We start from the raw sequence: 18,187 nt of genomic DNA on the forward strand, positions 1-18,187 counted from the left end.
GTTTTACAAAGACATTTTTTTCTTACAAATTACAGATTCAGATTACTGATGCACGATATTTGCAGTTTGATGTTTTACACAAAGCACACGCACACACTTGCAGTACTTTGCTCGGTCCAAGTAAAAAAGTAAGACAGTTATGAATTCTGTGGTCACATGAGTTGCATGTGACACTCATCTCATGTCGTGTCGCTCGGTACTGTCAACAGGTTACTTAACACAGGGGTTGTTTGAATATTGATAATGCAAACTTTCATCTTGTGATGTATGGTCATCAAAGGAGATCAACATTAATATTAGGGTGCGTGGCTATTCCTTCAGTACTCCACCAGTGCTGTGCCTGTTCTGATGGCTCATTTTACGAAACACCTGACTCATTGCCCGACAACTTGTTTAACCCGTAAGACCCAATTGTTTTGGAGGCCTATTGCTCCAAAAATACAACAGTGCTGAGGGAACACGTTCTTACGTTGTTACGTTTTTCTTTAAAAACCTGTCTTCCAAGAAAGGCCTGTTGGGTGTGGAGGGCAGGTCTGTGTGCTAGCTAATGAAGTATTGTCACGGCTTCTACAACGGTGCCTCGAATAGCAAGCATTCCTTTCAAGTTAGTGTCACAGAGGCCATTTCTGTCTCTGTCGAACAGAATGCTGGCGTCTGGTGAATTCATGACCTCTAAACACAGCACCGCCCGGCTGATCCCTTCTTTATCCGAAATGCATAACACTGATAACATTGGCTGCGTTGTCTTTATTGATGGGACGGAGAAGCTCTTAAAGTCTCTAAGTCTGATAGCGAGGAGAACGAAGCGCAAACAGTCGTCATTCATACCAGACAGTGGCGTCGGCGCCATTACCTTTGACCTGCAAAGATTATAAGCAGGCTTTGTTGTGCAGGAACTTGGAATAACAGTGCATGTTTTTATCATCTGGTTCCACGACAAACCTTTGGATACACGGAAGCTAGTAGTTTTTGGGAGTCATTAATGTTGCTCATGTTTCCCCTTAACTTCCTTCTGCTCAATGAAAAAAAAACATTTGTACTTGGGATTCATCTGTGTACCTTTTAACTCCCTCGGAGTATTCATTACTCCAAATGTGCAGACGGGTTGACACGAGGCCGCGAGGGCACCTCATTTGCATTGAGAGCACATTCATGCCTGTGCTGTGCTGATAACAGGCTCTCTGTGGATAGACTGTGGCCAAATGATGTAATCCACAGTTACACGCTCTTACAGCCACTTGCCTTTGTCGTCAGTAAAACTAGCCATGTTTGTTCACCGTCCTGATGCAAACAGGCCGGCTCGCTGTCGTATTCGCTTGTTCTCTCACACACACACACACACACACACACACACACACACACAGACACACACACAAACACATGACAGGGAGACTTTGTCCTTCTTGGCTACACACACATTTACAGATTATCAGAGCTATCTCAGCATTACATCACTGTCATGTCTAAATTCAGCTGAAGCCCTTTTTTCATCACATGAGGTTTGGCATCAGGTGTTTGGTCAATAAAGGCCTCATCCTCCAGGGTGTAGATCATTACTAAAACAATCACGTGCCCTTCCTCCTTCACTTATCACCTCATCAAATGATGACAATAAATATTTTTTTGCCTTGTCAGCTGTTTGTCCTGACGCCATCCGACCTATTGATCTCCAATATCTCTGATTACGTTAACGATTGTGTGAATTGAGCAAATCAGCCTCTAAGGATTGCGTGGCAATGAGTCTGTTGTCAACAAAGGATGGAGAAGATCATAAATTCAAGATGCAGCATGACTAAGTAATAAAGAGGAGGGTATAGATCGCACTGCAGGTTCAATACAAACTAGCATCTACTATTTGTTTACATTTTTGAGTGGTCTCAGGGGAGGTTTGGTGTACTGGCTACTGGTGGAGGGCAAGTGGGATCACTGGGCTGTCATAAAACCGCACTGAGAGGCAAGCAGACCAGTCACTGTTACACAAGTCTGTACGAGAGCACATACAAGTGCATGTTTGTAATCCGGCATGCAGACACATTCCTGACAGAAAGCAGACGGTGATAAATGGCTCTGGAGACCAGAAAGAGGAAGCAAAGTCATGTGGCTTCCTTTTGGGCGCTTGTTTCTTCTTCCGCAAAGATCCTGATTGGTCTCCTTGATTAAGGGCTCACGCTCACGATTGGTCACTCAAAAGGGAAGTATTTCCAATCTATAAAAGGATTAGTTTCGCAAGAAGCATGTCAACGTAACAGGAGAGGTGTTTGCATCAGTACCTCTGATGAATCCTCGACTTGATGCAAGAGTTCGGTTATCATCTAGATAAATAAACACTTGCACAACAAGTCAAAAAGAAACGCATCTCCTTGTGGACGAGAGGCCTTTGCTTATGGCACTGTGTGTTTTAAAATGTGTCGCCGTCTAGTTTCTTCTGAGCTGAGCTAGCAGATAGTTCCTACATGAAACCGCTCCCCAAAAGAACTGTGGATTATCATGAGATTACTGGGTCATGATTTCTGGAAAGAGACTGTTAAGTATTTTGTTTATGTCGCTTTGAGGACCTCAAGCTGAGAGCCTTCTAGTTCTATTACTTTGGACAAAAGGCAGACATCTGCAGGGCTGACGTCTCTCAGCAACTCGCACCAAACAAGTAAGAGTGCAACTATGTTTATGTTTTTTTTATTTTGGGGTCAACTGTCCCTTTACAAAATGTATGGATGCAATGATAATAGGGAATTCAATTCAAGAATGTTTACTTGCTGTAATTCAACCATTACAATAAATGAGCCTGTTCACAGAGTGTTTGGACACAGCACTTACATCACAAAAACTCTAAACATTTTCACCAGATGTTATTGACATCTGTTATGGACATTATAGGTGTCGAGCAAACTAGAACGGCAACATCATTTGCGCACTATAATTCAAAGACAGACACGTTTCTACATGTCAACAAAACAACGTTTTACCTACCTCATTAGTTCAATTTAATACATTATTTCCCCTCCATAAAACTTAGTTTTTGGGAATTCATACTGAAGTCCTACATTTCAACACATTAATGGTGCAACAAAGTTTAGTAAACCAAGAATTTTATGGCTAATTGTTTCAATAATTCTAGAGCTTGAACTCATTCTAAAAAGGAATTGGAATTAGAATCAACTATATTTTTCTTAGTACTATCCTTAGTCAGGACAGATGGATTATCAAAAAGACAACATTGTTGTCTTATTGTTCTTATGAGGAATACAAGCTGCATTTACCATCTGGTAAAGTGGCACTCTGGGACAAAGCAGAACAAAACATTAAAAATCTCATCTTTTATTGACAGCATTAAAAACGCCCAAGAGATGAAGTTAGAACACCGACACAATGTAAACAAGTCGGCATGCAGAGTACACCCCGTGTCTGTTCATCTGGCTTTTGAGCTGTGACCAATAAAGGATTTACCTCAATGACCCACCCTGCCGATGATAACCAGCTCGACCACGGGCGGCTCTGTAAACTCATGATGAGGTGGAAAGCTGTGTGCGACACAAGTTTTCCTTCACGACGTTGGAGGAAAATCACCACTTAGCCCACGCAGCCCCCCCTCCTCCCCCGCACGCTAACACTCTCCATGCAAGAGGATTATGAGGCATCTTTTGGCCCTGCCATCTGCTCCACACTTTCAGTTTAAGCCAGCAAGTGAGGAAGCAGTCAGCTCATGGAGCGGCCACATTTAGATGCTGGTCTGCCAATGGTTAGTTATCACCATCTTTCTGTGGCCGAGGTTCGTGGAAATTGTATCCGCGGCATGGTGGCGAAAACCAGCACAACTTCCTCATTGATCGGGCCTCAGTGTTGCCGAGAGTCAATTTATGTTTGTGCTGCACGGCTCTGGTTTCCAACAAAGATCAAAAGCAGAACTCATAATCAGTCTGTTGACAGGCTCTGGGAAAGGAAGCGTTGCACACTCGCAGACTCCACATACTCCGGTCCTCATCTCTTTTGCTCTCTGTCTACTCGCCACAAATACATTTAAAGACAATCACATCTTTTAGAGCATGGGAGTGTGTGTGTGTGTGGTGCCAGACGTTTTCATCTTTTCTAAAGACTTTAACTCATCTCGTCGCAGAGGTCATAACCCCAAGGGCAAGAAGGGCATGTGAAGTACGCCGCACTATGGACCCTCGACCAGGCGCAGGTGCTCAGTCTAAAGAATAGGACCCAACCCCCAACATTTACACACACTTCATGGTTAGTGGCAGCTGAGAGGTTTTGAGAGGAAGAGAGGCTTTTTTAAACTACGAAAGCAATGCTGATATTAGTCAAATTGCTTTTGCTTGAAAATGAAAGCCAGAACTGTGGTTCAAAATAAAGAATAAAAGAACCTTGGTAAAGCTAACAAGAAGGAATGTATTGGAAAGGGCAATTTCTAACAGAGGAAAATATGCTTGTATCTCTGCCTGGTCTATGACTGCAATATAAATGAATGAAGAACTCGTAAATTGGTTGCTTTCTCAAAACTTTGACTGAAAAGTGTCATTTTTTAAGGACAATTCGTAGTATTTCAGTTTATGCAAGAAATTAAAGACTAAATGGGGTATTTAAATGGTAAAACTGCAAGTGGAATTTCTGTTGTGGTTATCTACATTTTGCTGATTATGTTGATATTTTAACTATATACTTTAATTAACGCGTTGTTAAGTAAATATGTATGACAGTAATGGGAAGAAAAAACATTTTAGTAACTGTAACCGTAAGGTGTATTTACGGGACAAGAGGTATTTTTGTTTAGTTTTAATTTCGCATTTTTAAAAGCGCGATGATTCAATCATGAATTCAATTTTCAGAGCTGGTTTTAAGTTCCTCAATGTCCACATTTGAAGAGTTTGAGTACAAATGATAAGTACTAGTTGGGCTTCTGACGCAATACCCTCGCGGAGGAATCACACCAGTTCGAATAGGACGGCAGAGGTTCGCCTTGTTGCCTGGATACGAACGCGAAGGGTCGCGCATTCAGGAGTCCCTATCCGAATGAAACGAGCTTTTGGATAGAGGACATTGTGGTTCTGGGTATTAAGTGTCATCGACGAATGACCTTCCGCTAGCTTGAGCCGAAATGTCGCCGGTTTCCTTGACGCTATTGGCGAAGCACTGGATGTGAAAACAGCGCCATTTCTGTCGGCGTCCATGATACGCGATGCTACCGCAGCGGATTCCAGAGCTCGAGCTCGGAACGGCAGCGGGAGAAAAATAGCCGCTCCCCTTCCTCCTTTACTTCAGCCCGCGGCAGGTAGGCCAACCAGCAAACCCGCTGGGTTTTTTTGGCTCCCGTTTAGGGTTTGTGTTTAGGCAAGCTTACTCTTTTGCCGTATGACGATATGGCGTACATTTTGAAAGGGAAACGTCTGACAGTGCCCTGGCGACGTTCGCCTGCCGGACGGCCGCTCCGCCTCCCGTCGGTCACAACAACAAGCGTCCCCGAAAGCTAACGTTAGCTAACGTTCGTTGTTTATATTTTCATCGGATAATATGTGACTGACTTTTGCTAATGTCACGTTTCCCGGTGAAAGTTTAGATACGGCCTTACGTAAAAAGTGTTTGCTAGCTAACGCTAACTGTTCACTAACAACTAGTGGAGAACCGCGAGGGATCTAATGTCACTGGATCGAAAAGCCTGGTTCACCTCACCGACACCAAACTAACGTTAGTCCTCATCGAAACGGGAGAACATCGCTATTGGCATTAGATTAATTAACGTTAGATCGCCATGCAACTTATCCTGTCCAACCTGAATCATGCTTGTCAAGTAACGTTCACTTCAAACGTATAACAACACCCTGTTCAATGACAGCAGGCGAGCATTTCTCGGTAACGTTAGCTCATTAGCTAACGTTAAAGGTCGGCGATCCGGCTAACCTTGTCATTTGGCTGCAAAGTGACGCTACCTAACCGACGTTAATACCGTTAAATCAGAACCACGTTAGTTGCACTGCCGTTGTTACATAATCGCTGACTCTGTGTTCAACTATCCTGACAATGAAACTAATACCGTGACTTTATCTTAAATGTGCACCCGGGATGTTCTGTGATTGCATTGCTGCACTAACGTTACACAGACCAGCAATGTGACACTAATGTGACGTGAATCCGTAACGTTAAATATGACGTTAAACAGCGTTACCACGCGCCCACAATAAAGTAAACGGATTGCCAGTCCCCCACCGCACACTCGACATTACATAAAACAATGACATCGAAGCGATGGTTGTGTGATAAGTTGCTATGTGTACTGTGCAGCGCTAGCTGTCAGCGCAGTGTGCATATAAGGAACAGCTGGGTTGTAGACGCTGGTCAGCCATATTTAGCTTTAGCAATTAACGACACAGCTAGCTAACCTTTTAAACCTGGTCCATCTGTATTTATTTCATTGATAATGTCCCTCTACCATAAGGCGTATGCCTGCTGAACCAGCATGGTTACGTTGGGGGAAACTATTGCCCCTTTGATGCCTCTATGGTTAGCCTTTAATATCCAACTGGTGAGTGACAACCGGGCCGGCCAATCACATCGGCGCAGCCTCCATTTGCTCTTCACGTTGGTTCCCTAATCCGTTGGCTGTCATACCCAACACATGCACTTGACAGCAAGTGTCCCACTACCGACTGTCCTACTCAGTTTACGTGCTCGTCACCACTTGTCTCATCACTTTCTCGTGCTGCATGGGAGGGAAGGGGGCTTGAACATTCATCCTTCAATAACCTTAACCTGTGACTCTGACTTTAAAAAGGGCATAACTCTATAATGTGAGTGCTGCCTACGTTACTTAAAGAGCTCCTACTCTCTCAGGAGCCCATGAATTTGCTGCTAAGCAAGGCCATGAACAGTCAAGCTATATCTTTTGGATGTAGGAACACAATTGGTACGCTGTAGTAGGATCTTTATTAACATTTGTCTCACATCCCATCTTTTTTTAAATCATGCAAAATATAAATTATATTATCTCTTTACGCGTCTCAGTATAAAGAAGCCTTGGTTAACTGTCTTTGCTGTGTTTAGGGTTTTTGACCATTTGTTTGTTTTTTCAACGCTTGCATTCATCCTTGAAAATACTGCAGCGAAACTGATGTTTTTTTCGCTCTGTTTCAGGTTTTGCCGTTGAAGTAAGACGAAGCCCCAAAATGGACCCTTCTGACTGAGAGGCAAACACGTCCAGTGTTTTGCTCTGCAGCTGAGATCTATCAGCAGCATAAGCCATGCCTGACGAGTAAAGCCCCCTTTTTGCTCAAAGCAATAATACAAAAAAACAACCATCCTAAATGCCTCTCCATGTAGAGCCCCTTCAGTGCACCCTGCTGGAGTGACTGCCCCCCCCCCCCCTCCTCCTCCCCAAGGTTCTGCCCTGTCCTCTCCCTGTACCCGCCTCCACCGACCACCCTACAGTAACTACCCATCGCAATGTTGCTTCACCTGAGAATGGCCAACACCTGAGGTCCCATGCGTCCCGTGAGCACCGATTCAGACGGTCCCGCTCCTTCTGAAAATCTCTCTTGCCCCTACCCCTTTGTGGGCCCCCTGGCTGCCTCAGAGATGTCCCTGCTCCAGTCGCTGGGTCCAGTACAAAGCTGGCTCGGCCAGGAGCTTGAGAAGTGCGGGATCGATGCCATGATCTACACCCGCTACGTCCTCAGCCTTCTCCTGCATGACAGTTACGACTACGACCTGCAGGACCAGGTGGGCTCTCACAGACCTTAAATGAATGTTCCCAGTCAAGTCATTGTTTGTGTTTTGAGTGGTCAAATAAGTGGTCAGTGGGCTTCATCCAGGAAGGGAATCAATATAATGTATATATCAATACAATGGCTAAACTGACACATGCCAGGTTCACACAGAGATTCCATAATTCTGAGCTGGGTGTGTTAAAAAGGGCTATATGCAAGTTTGTTTGTTAATTATTAGGATATGATAACCCCTGTATAGCAATGTTTATAATGATTTAGTACATAGTTTGTCATTTTTTTAACGTTTTTTTTTTTTGTTTTAATGTTAAACCATAGTTTTTCCTGTTACTGACTGTTCATGTTTTTTTGCAAAAGGAAAACGACATCTTCTTGGGCTGGGAGAAGGGATCTGGGAAGAAATGGGGCAAGAGTAAGAAGAAAGGAGGGACCGACCTGAGTCTTGAGGAAATGAAGAAGCAAGCTGCTGTGCAATGCCTCCGCTCTGCATCTGATGAAGTAAGCCCCACCACCACTCCGCCCCAACTCTTTCTGCTGTACAAAATACTAGTGAACTTGAGTCACTTTGGCTTTAGAGATATGCAAATGAGTCATCACTCACCCATTGAAGCAGGAGCAGTTGCCCCCTCTTATATTAACCTGTAAAATAAACAACCTACAGTACAGGAGGCTTGTCAGGAACCTTTTACTTTTGTATTCTATGTTGTTTGTATTGGTGCAGTCATGCAGATATTAATTGGATGAATCACTGTGAATAGACACAGAATAAAGCTACGTCGAAGGCTGAAGCATTATCAAGGAAACCTCTTTATTGACCGTGTGCATGTTCACCTCATTTGACACCTTGGCCACACTTTATTAGAAATGTTATGTTAACGTCGGTGCTGACATGAGACAAAACTCTAAGCTCACTTTTAGTGCATGCATGCAAGAATATCTCCCAGGAGTGTACTCCTTTTATTCCATACCTTTTGTGAGAATTGAGGAAGCTACAGAGAGACTTGCTGACATTGCCATCGGTGGCCTGCGGTAGTGAGGGAGATGTGATTTAGTTGAGTGTCTCAACATAAAGCAGGACAAGAGAGGAGGGGGAAAGGAGGAAGGAGGCTCTGCAAGGCAAAAGGCGGCGTGTTGAGCTCCTCTCCGGGGACTAGATTCTGCAGTCTGTTTTTTAACCAGCACACTCTGCACAGAATTGCAGCAGTGAGCGTAGTCGGTCAGCTGTCAGCTGACCGGCATTAGCACAATGATGCAAGAGGCAATGAGGGCAGGAGAGAACTTTGCTCGGCTTTTCATGAGGTGGCATGGTAAGTAATATTCTTTTCTGGAAGAGTGAACATAAAGCAAGTGAGCTAAAGGGTCTGACAGGATTGGGGGATGAAGAGCAGGTCCGTTGCAGATGAGATTTGTTTGGAGGCCATTTGCTTCCACGACGCCTTCTTGACCTGAACTTGTTTGTTTTCACACATCCTGCTTACTGTTAGGGGGAATTCTTTTCTAAACAAGATATTTGGGAAATGTTCAGTGTCATAGAACATGGTGACGCAATCCCTTGTGCTGTTGCTTAGCCCTTTTTGTTATTGTTGTGTTTTTTTTAACAGCATTTCTGCACTACAGCTAAAAATAGCAACGTCATGGACAAGCACGCCTAAGCTCTCACAAGTCAGCTGGCTTGACTTGTGTCAACACCAAGCCTTTCGTTATTCCTTCTGCGTCACTTTAGGGGTCAATGTAGCTTTTCTTAATAAAAAAAACATTGGTTGGATCCCCGGCTCGTTCTCTCTGCGTTCCATAATTGTTGTTTTACAAAGTTAGGAAAGCAACTCTAAAGTAAAGGCTGATGTTGCCTTACACGTAAAAGAATGATCCTACTCACTTCCACACAGTGAGAAATACATCTCATTAATTCATCACTGCTGTCGGATCAGTACTCTGTACGGCTGATGACCAAAGCTTAGGTATTACTATCACAGTGTTTCCCCTGCTATTATATAGAGTCTGTTTTTGTCCCCCCCCCCCCCCCCCCAGGGGAAACACTGTATTGCTATGGAATGAATAAAAAAGATGAATTTGTTTCTTCTCTTCTCTGCCATTTTTGCAGAACTCTGGAATTGAGAGCCTGGTTGAAGAGCTTTGCTCTAAACTAAAGGACATCCAAAACAAACAGAAAGGTCTGTTTTACACATTTTATCACAATATTTTGAATGTTTTGATAAAAAAGTTGTGGAATAATGTCATAACATATTTTAATGTCCATTACGTTTACAGAGGAAAAACAGATCCAAAAGAAATCTGATGGCTCTCAGTCTCCAGAGCGAGCTGAGTCCCCCTCTTCAAAGGACCAGGTGGAAATGTAAGCTGATGTAATGTGGTGATCTGTGAACATGTGTTATTTATATTTCCACAAAGTGCTATTTGAACTCTCCTGCTCTGAATGCATTTCAATGAAGTTGTCTCTCTATCTGTTGTGACCACAGGTATTATGAAGCCTTTCCTCCTTTGTCAGAGAAACCTGTTTGTCTCCAAGAGATCATGACGGTGTGGAACAAGGCCAAGGCCTGCACATACTCAAGCTCATCATCTTCCGCAGCCCCACAGACCAGCACAGACACCTCTTCCCCAAAAGATTGCAACAGCGAAGGAGAGACTGCAAAGGAGCGACACCTGGAAGCATGTGGCACCATCACTGCTGTGACCAACGAAAGAGGCCAGCTACGACGAAACAAGAAGGAAAAAGAAAATCGATGCCGTGGTGGTGGTGCAGCAGAGGAGAAACCAGCCGTCCACTCGAGGCGACAGACGAGACACAGATCTGAGGGCAAATACAGACCCAGATCCTGGTCCTCTGGCTCTAGCGAGGCGGGCTCAAGCTCAAGTGGCAACCAGGGTGACTTGAAGTCATCCAGAAGCAAGGCAATTAGAATCAGGCACAAATCCAGGGAGGCTTCGAAGAGTAAGAAAACACGCAACAGCGGGCAGGGGAAGCTTCAGGTGAAGGTGATCGACAGAGAGGAGCGGAGAAACGCAGCAGGGAGCAGCAGCAGCGCCACTGGAGGCGCTGCCAAACAAACACAGCTTTACAAAAAGGGGAAGAGACCTCTGAAGGAGATTCGTAAAGATCCAGGCTGGAAGGAGGCGAAAGAGTCCGGAGCTGAGGCCACAAACAAAAAGGAATACATGGAAGAGCCACTTTGGTACACTGAGCCCATCACAGAGTATTTTGTACCTTTCAACAGCAGACAAAGCAAGCTGGAAACAAAATATCGGAACAAGGTAGGCGCTCCTGACGACTTTGCTCTGGCAACCGACACACAGAGGCTGCCGGAGAGAATCCAGGGCATCTGCTTTGCCAACGAGAGCTACCAGAGAGCGTACCTAGCAGCAGGCTCGTTCGTGGATGGCCACTTTGTGGAAGGGCCCGGCGAGGAAGAAGATGAAACTGTTGAACTCGTTGGGACCTCCAGCTGCTCTCAGCCAGAGGATAGTAGAGATTTAGATGACAAGCATCTGTCTGAATTCACTCACTTCTATGAAGTTGACATTTATCAATCCATATTGGATACTAGTGCCTCAGACTCTATACAAGAGAGTCGAATCTTAAGCATGATTCGACAAAAAAGCAAAGAGCAAGGAGACGTAGAGGCAGAATGTTGTTTAGTGTTAGATGGCCTTGAGCGGCAAGGGAAAAGTGCAATACGGGCCGACTCGCAGGAACCTGCGGGATCTCTGGGATTCCTAATTGAGGACCTGGAAAGCATGGCTCAAGGGTGGGGATGTTATTCGCCATCTACTTCAGAGGACATCGAGGGGCAAAGCTTTGTGGGAGACTCTCCCGGCCGACTCTCCCCCCTCCTCGATAGTGTTTCATTCACCCTGAGCAAGCTGTCTGGAAATGTGGAGGAGCCCGTCATCTCTGAAGCCACCAGTGAGCCATCCGGTTTAAACTCGTCCTGCTTCTCTCTTTTCGAGCTGCAGTACGACAGCCCCACTTTCCCTTTTACCCGCGACCCGCTCGCCGTCGGTCACGAAAACAACACCGATTCTAGCAGCTGTCTCGACCCGCTTTCTAACAAACAGTCTCGTTTGCTAATATGGACCAAAAATAGTGCCTTTGACGAAACTGAACACTGTTCTAACCTTTCGACGCGAACCTGCAGTCCGTGGTCCCATTCAGAGGAGACTCGGTCCGACAATGAGCAAGGAAGCGTTCCGACGGAGGAGGCCGCTCAAATTGCCAACGAGGAGATCGATTGCATAATCCCTCCTATTTCTGGTACATATCTGGAGGATGAGATCTTGGATTTTTTGCAAGCAAACTCTGGCCGTAAGTGTGATGAGGTCAGCAGCAGCAGCGCAGGACCCAGCAAGACCCTCTCCAAAAAATCCAAACTGGAGTCCATTTGTGGTATCGCATTGGAAGAGGATGACAGTAAGCAGTACAGCACTGGCATGTTTTCGGACAATGCAAGCCAACACAGTGATGACTACAGCTCAGGGATTATAAAGGACATCTGGACGGCTCTCGGAGATGACAAGTCTGCGGCTTCGAAGCCGGGACCCGAAAAAACGAGCGGCGAGGGGCTGTTCTCTGATGAGTCGGGCGGTTACTGCTGCAGCTGTCTGGAAGTGCCGACGAAAGAAGTTCCCATTCGGGGGCCTCAGAAAAAAGCAGTGCAGAGGTCAGAGTATCACCTCTGGGAGGGCAAGAAAGAACAAGACTCGGCCAAAAACAAACTCTCCAAGGTAGACGGCGCTGGGGATTACATGACTCCGTCCAAGCCCTGGGACTTGACCTCCGACAAGGAGAGCACGTCTTTCATCCTCGGAGGGGTGTACGGAGAGCTGAAGACGCTGAGCGGCGATAAGAACTGGGCTGTCGTGCCGCCAAATGACAACCAAGGCAGCCTGCTGCAGTGCGCCGCTGCAGCTGCATCTGCTTCCAGCTCCGATATGCTCACCATCACCGGCACGGACGTGTTCATGAACACCGGCAGCTGCTTCGCCCCCGGGCACAGGCCCCTGTGGAGGCCCCTCGTGTCTTTCGGGCAGAGTGACCAGGCCATCAGAGCAGGCGGAGACGGATTGAACAAGGGATTTTCTTTCATCTTCCATGAAGATTTGCTTGGATCTTGCGGAGGCTTGCAAAGTGAGGAGCACGGTTTGGAGTACCCGTTCGCGTCCTTCAGCCTGAACAATCCCTTCTCTCAAGTCCTCCACGTCGAGTGTTCTTTTGAGCCTGAGGACATGGCTTCGTTCAGTCCGGGGTTCAAGCCCAAATCCATTCTTTGCTCGGACTCCGAGAACGAAGCCTTCCACCCGCGAATATATGGCATCAACCGGACGCAGTACAGGGCCATCCGCATTTCCCCCAGGACTCACTTCCGACCGATATCGGCCTCGGAGTTATCTCCTGGTGGAGTGAGTGATTCAGAAGCGGAGACCGACAAAGAGCAGGCGAGTTTTCCCGTCCAGGCGCCGATGGACGCCTTCGATGATCCCCAGGCCGATCTCAAACCTCTGGAAGAGGATGCGGAATGTGAGGGCCCTTATTACGGGAAGTCAGAACTGGAATCTGGTAAATTCTTACCCAGATTAAAGAAGTCTGGCATGGAGAAAAGTGCCCAGACCTCTCTGGATTCACAGGAGGGCTCTGTTACCCTCCCGCCAATTGCAGAGCAGGAGATTTGCTTGGACTGCGAGGCGGCAGCGGCCGCACCCACTGCAGTTGGAGAGACGGACGTCTCCGTCGGCAAGGTCCAGAAAGAGCAATCTGCAGGAGAAAAGGAGTCGTGTTCATCGGCACCAAGAGGTCACATCCCCAAGTATGGGATTGCTTATGGCTTTGTTGGAGATGTGCCAGAGGTGAGGATTTTTTTTCTCCATATTTTGTAATCAATGAGACTTTTAACTAAAGCGCTGTCCTAACCACACGGGTTCATGATCTGTGTTCCCCCTGGGATGTTTCGGGCAGTGGTTACATGAAACTCACTGAGCACTTCTCATTTGTCTCGTTCAGTTCCCCCTCAGCCAGCAGGACGAGTGCTGGTGGCAGAACACGCTCTGTTCCCCCCTGTTCCCTGGATCTCAGTGCACAGGTAAACCGCCTTTCAAGGATTATCCTTTCAATGTATCCCCTGTTTAATTCACACGCTGCATCAAATGCATTCCTACGTGTGCTTTCCATGACGAGTGTTTGAATATGATGCGCAAAATGGCTGTTTGAAACCCAATCAAACGTTTTCCTCGCCGCGTTAGCACGTAAAAAAATGATACGTTAGCCGCACCGTTGCATAAGCTGCGGGGTTCAAAGCGTGAGAAAAAAGTAGCGGCTTTCAGTCCGGAATTTACGGTATCCAATATTTGTTGTTTCTATTCACCAGCAAAGACCGGGAGCACTGCCTCAACAACTGAATCTTATGATTGAATTAGATTCATGACACACAAGGAGCTCATGGGGAGAAACGGCTTATGTCAAAACGGACGAGGCTTTAAAAGGACAGTTTGGATTTTTTAAGGGTGGTAGATGACAAGACATATTTAATACTTCACGTCTCGCTTTACTGGGATTGGATAAAGGCCCTTCAGTATGTTCATGAGTTCCAAGCTGACTCAGCGACGTGCTGGTAGTAGCAGAATGAGTATAAACAAAGCTTAAGGACCATGTACAGTCTCTTTTAATCTCCAACAGACGTGTATGCTTGCGGTGTGAATAGTTGCCCCATGGGAGTCTGGTCCGGGATGTCTAACCGCCTTCCTTCTTTGTCCAGGGAGCAGCAACATTTGAATTCTCCAGTTTTGCAGAGGACGTCTGTCGCAGAGGGGAACCCATCTTCTCCTTTGGTGACTGGACCGCTACCAGCAAAGATTCAGCGTCATCTCAGAGCTGGAAAACCTAATGTAGGCTAACTTTCTGACACATCCCTCCAAAAACAAAAAAAGAAGAAAACCCCCCACACATAACCCTGCAGGTTCTCATTTACTAACTTAAACCCTTGTGTAATCAACAATCAGATCAACAAAAAATAAGAGAAAATAGGAAAACTCAAAAAATATGTTCTGTCTTTGAGTGATGCAATGTGCAGACGTGCATTTTAGGCATTTTAGAGTTTGTTCCATTTGATTCTTCTGTACACTGGTCCTCATTAAAGTCTCAGTTAGGTAGTTGGGACGATCTTTAGTTCTATTCTCGTCGGGTTTGTTCCACCCTCTTTGCTTTTGAGCTGGGATCCTCGCAGTCGGTGGCGTCCGAATGGTTGTGCATGTGTGTTTGTCCAACCAGCCTCACTCTTTTTCTACTTCAACATTACGCCGTGTGAAATGACTGCTGTCGCGTCCTCTACTTTCCATTTTGTGTTCAGAAATAATACAAGGATGTTGACTTTTTTTGAGTTGTGTAACAATTTAAGAATATTTTTTTTTCAAACAAAAAAAACAAACAAAAGTGTGTTGGGATGACTTTCTGAATGTGAAGTAGAGAATGTGAGCAGCTTTCTTCTCAATATCCCTGAATTCCCCTTGTGTGAAAAGTTATCATAAATGAGTCTGATTTTTGAATGGTGATAGTCTTACAAAAACTAGTAGTAGACATAGAATGGTTTGTGAGGCAAAAAAGCAGGAAATCAAAAGGAGTTTTGTTGGAAAAAAAATACTAATACTCAACTTTAAAATGCAATGCTGTAAAAGAATTTGGGGAAAACAAAAAGACAAAAAAAAGTTCCTATTTTGGGGTAAGGAGCCATTTCTGCAGACACCTTGTGTTGGAACTGAATGAAACTGTTATCATCTCTTGTCGTTTCTATGGTACAGACTATTTGGTGCTATGAATATGTTCAAACCCTTTTTGAAATTGCGGTTTCATAATACGGCATTGACAAGAAGACGGCGTTGCCTCGTTAGTAGTCCAGACAGTCAGACTCCATCAATACCTTTTTTTGCAAAAATGGTTGAAAAACCCCAGAGGGTTAAGCCTGCTTGCGGGTCTTCCTGGTTTTGCTTAATGTGGCTTGGTTCTTACTCGGAGGTGACTTCTTCTTTGTCGAAGCAGAAATACAGCAGGTATTAAACCTCCCGTTACTACGCGTGTATTTAGTCACTCGTCCCGAGCAGTAAGCACAGCCGCGGTCTGCTGTCCATGCTGCAACTAGACAGGTGTGTAACACGACAGGTGGTCAAACCAAAAACATGGCAGAATTACACTAAGGTACAAATGCTTCGATTTCTTCTCCATACAAGGTGTGTTATTTTTGGTTTATAATATATCTTGTTGAACTATTGAGTAATGTGTCACTTTGTGTGTGTGTGTGTGTGTGTGTGCGTGCGTGCGTGTGTCTGTTTGTTTGTGTTGGAAACGTGTGAAGACACTGGTTTAGAATGAGTGTACTATAAGTTTAACTCAGAGAAACGTGAAGGTATGCGGAGACGTACTTTCAGTGGCTGCAGAGCCTGTGAGGTGCAGTTGGACTGGCCAGTTAAATACCTCTCCATCTATAAGAACAGGTTGGAGCATTTATTGAAATGGGAAATTGTATTGAAGTAAATATAGAATGAATAAAGGCCACCTTTTAAATCTTTCAGTACATGAGGACAGTCGCATACCATCAGTGAAATCCTCCCTCCATTAGTGGGCGTATAATGTGCGAGGGGTCTCTGTTGGAAATGGCTTTATTTCAAACTGCAAAGATTGTATGCACAGCCAGCAGTTTGTTCAGCTCAATGCAACTCCATTTAAAAGATACAACAGCTGAATGAACGGTAATCCAACCTCAGGGCCTTGTCACATTTATTTGACAGTCATCAGACACTCAGGAATTTTTGATATGATCATAACTCATAATCTACACTCAGACCATTGATGCATTCATGTCAAACCTTTCTTTGATTGTAGAGCAGAAATTATTGACCGGAGTTCCTTCTAGAGATGTCCAGACACCTTTTTCCTTCCCGATTCCCACATGTGAGCTTGCTTATCGGCCCAGTGCCGGTCCAGCTCTTACAGGCAAACAATGGCCTTTCTGTACTACTTTGGCAGGTTTGTTAGCATACGATGTTGCTAGCACTGTAACGTTTGATTGCTCTGGCTAACGTTGAGCTTTTCGCTAGTGACTTTCAGCAGAGATGAGAAAGACGTGCGATGGCTCACTCGTTAGCTGCTTCCGTCGACAGTGTTTCGTTTTGTTTTTTTCTTCCTGGAGCTTAGGATGGAAGAAGCCGTGAGGCGAGGCGTCACACTTCTCATCCCTGCTGAGAGCTGCACATGTGCAGTAGCGATCGGGCAGATCCTCTACGGCGTAAATCACATCACTTTATATTCAATCAGCAGCCTTTTTGCTACTGATGTCAGAACAACTGTGGTTCTGTCAAAGCAAACCTCAGAGGGGACTGTCACAAATGTATAGCTGTAGAGGGGGGGGGGGGGGGGGGGGATTAAGCCATTGTAGATTCCATAAGCAATGTGGAGGGGAATTCAAGTCCTATGCAATAGCTTGGCGCATGTAGACATTGAAGAAGACGACAGAGAAAAGTCCTTCACTTCATTTTGCATGTTAGTTCCTTTTAGAGTGAGACCTGAGATAAACAAACTATTCCATAGGACTGTCTCTTAAAAATGCAGAATGCAAACATCACACCCAGTTCGTTTATTTTATGATGGATTTAACAAAAAATAAAAAATTATATACAAGGGAGTTTCAATCAGGGATTGGAAGAATGTTCAAAACCGTGTGAATCTGAGTGAATGTGTGCAAGAGGCCGAGTCACGAAAAGCCCTGACCAGGGAGTTAAAAGGAAACATTTGATTCTTCATTTTGAGAAGCTGCGTTAAAACAAAACAAAAAAAATATGTATGCGGAGGAAATGCATTCAGTGAAGGTATGCGCTTTTTTTGAGTTTCCATCGCGCCCGTGTTCTGAAGAATATGCCCCGCACTGACACCCGCATTTCCCCTCGACTTTTCACCCCCCCCGTCCCCGTCCCCATCTATCCCGAGTAGCGGTGTTGTTCTGATTTCATGTACGTCTTGAGGAAGTTATTTTGTTTCATTGTGGAGTTTTCTTAACATCTAATAAAGGAATAATCCAAACCTCCGCCTGTGTTGCTCTTAGCTTTTTGTACAGCGTGTTGAATCTTCTCAGATCAAATCCTCGACCTGGTGGTGACACTAGAGGGCAGGGTGACGACGACGATGCCCGAGGAACCACCTGCTTGTTCTACATCTCAGATATCAGCCGTTAGTCCATTTCTACTGATGCTTATTGTAGTGAAAAGCTTCAAACACGAGAAAGGTGAGATGTTTCCTTGGAAAGCCACATTCTGTGACCACCAACAATAGGGACGTGTATTGTTTAGTGAACACACTGCATCCACACAAACCGGTTGTACCTTCAGCATTTATCAGGTTTCACCATTTAAAGGCTGTGTTTTTAATAGTCTATATAGAATTATGGTTGACATACTTTTTAAAATTAAATTAA

General features: G+C 45.1%; 1 protein-coding gene across 4 annotated transcripts; it reads left to right on the forward strand.

Moving 5' to 3' along the window:
* The first annotated feature begins 2,244 nt into the window (after positions 1 to 2,244).
* Positions 2,245 to 17,800, forward strand: kiaa0232 (KIAA0232 ortholog). 4 transcript variants are annotated; one of them, XM_040179686.2, is made up of 8 exons: positions 2,245 to 2,644; positions 7,129 to 7,713; positions 8,076 to 8,216; positions 9,820 to 9,889; positions 9,987 to 10,071; positions 10,196 to 13,580; positions 13,735 to 13,813; positions 14,486 to 17,800. In XM_040179686.2, exons 2-8 carry the CDS (start codon positions 7,477 to 7,479, stop codon positions 14,500 to 14,502), a joined length of 4,014 nt encoding a protein of 1,337 aa, XP_040035620.2. In that variant the 5' UTR covers positions 2,245 to 2,644; positions 7,129 to 7,476; the 3' UTR covers positions 14,503 to 17,800. The 4 variants fall into 4 exon arrangements, with proteins under 4 accessions (XP_040035620.2, XP_040035619.2, XP_077961842.1 ...); XM_040179685.2 differs by lacking the exon at positions 2,245 to 2,644 and adding an exon at positions 4,900 to 5,272; XM_078105716.1 differs by lacking the exon at positions 2,245 to 2,644 and adding an exon at positions 5,265 to 5,685.
* Positions 17,801 to 18,187: the final 387 nt, after the last annotated feature.

The sequence above is a fragment of the Gasterosteus aculeatus genome, chromosome 7 (assembly GCF_964276395.1).
Source record: "Gasterosteus aculeatus chromosome 7, fGasAcu3.hap1.1, whole genome shotgun sequence".
Lineage (NCBI taxonomy): Eukaryota > Metazoa > Chordata > Actinopteri > Perciformes > Gasterosteidae > Gasterosteus > Gasterosteus aculeatus.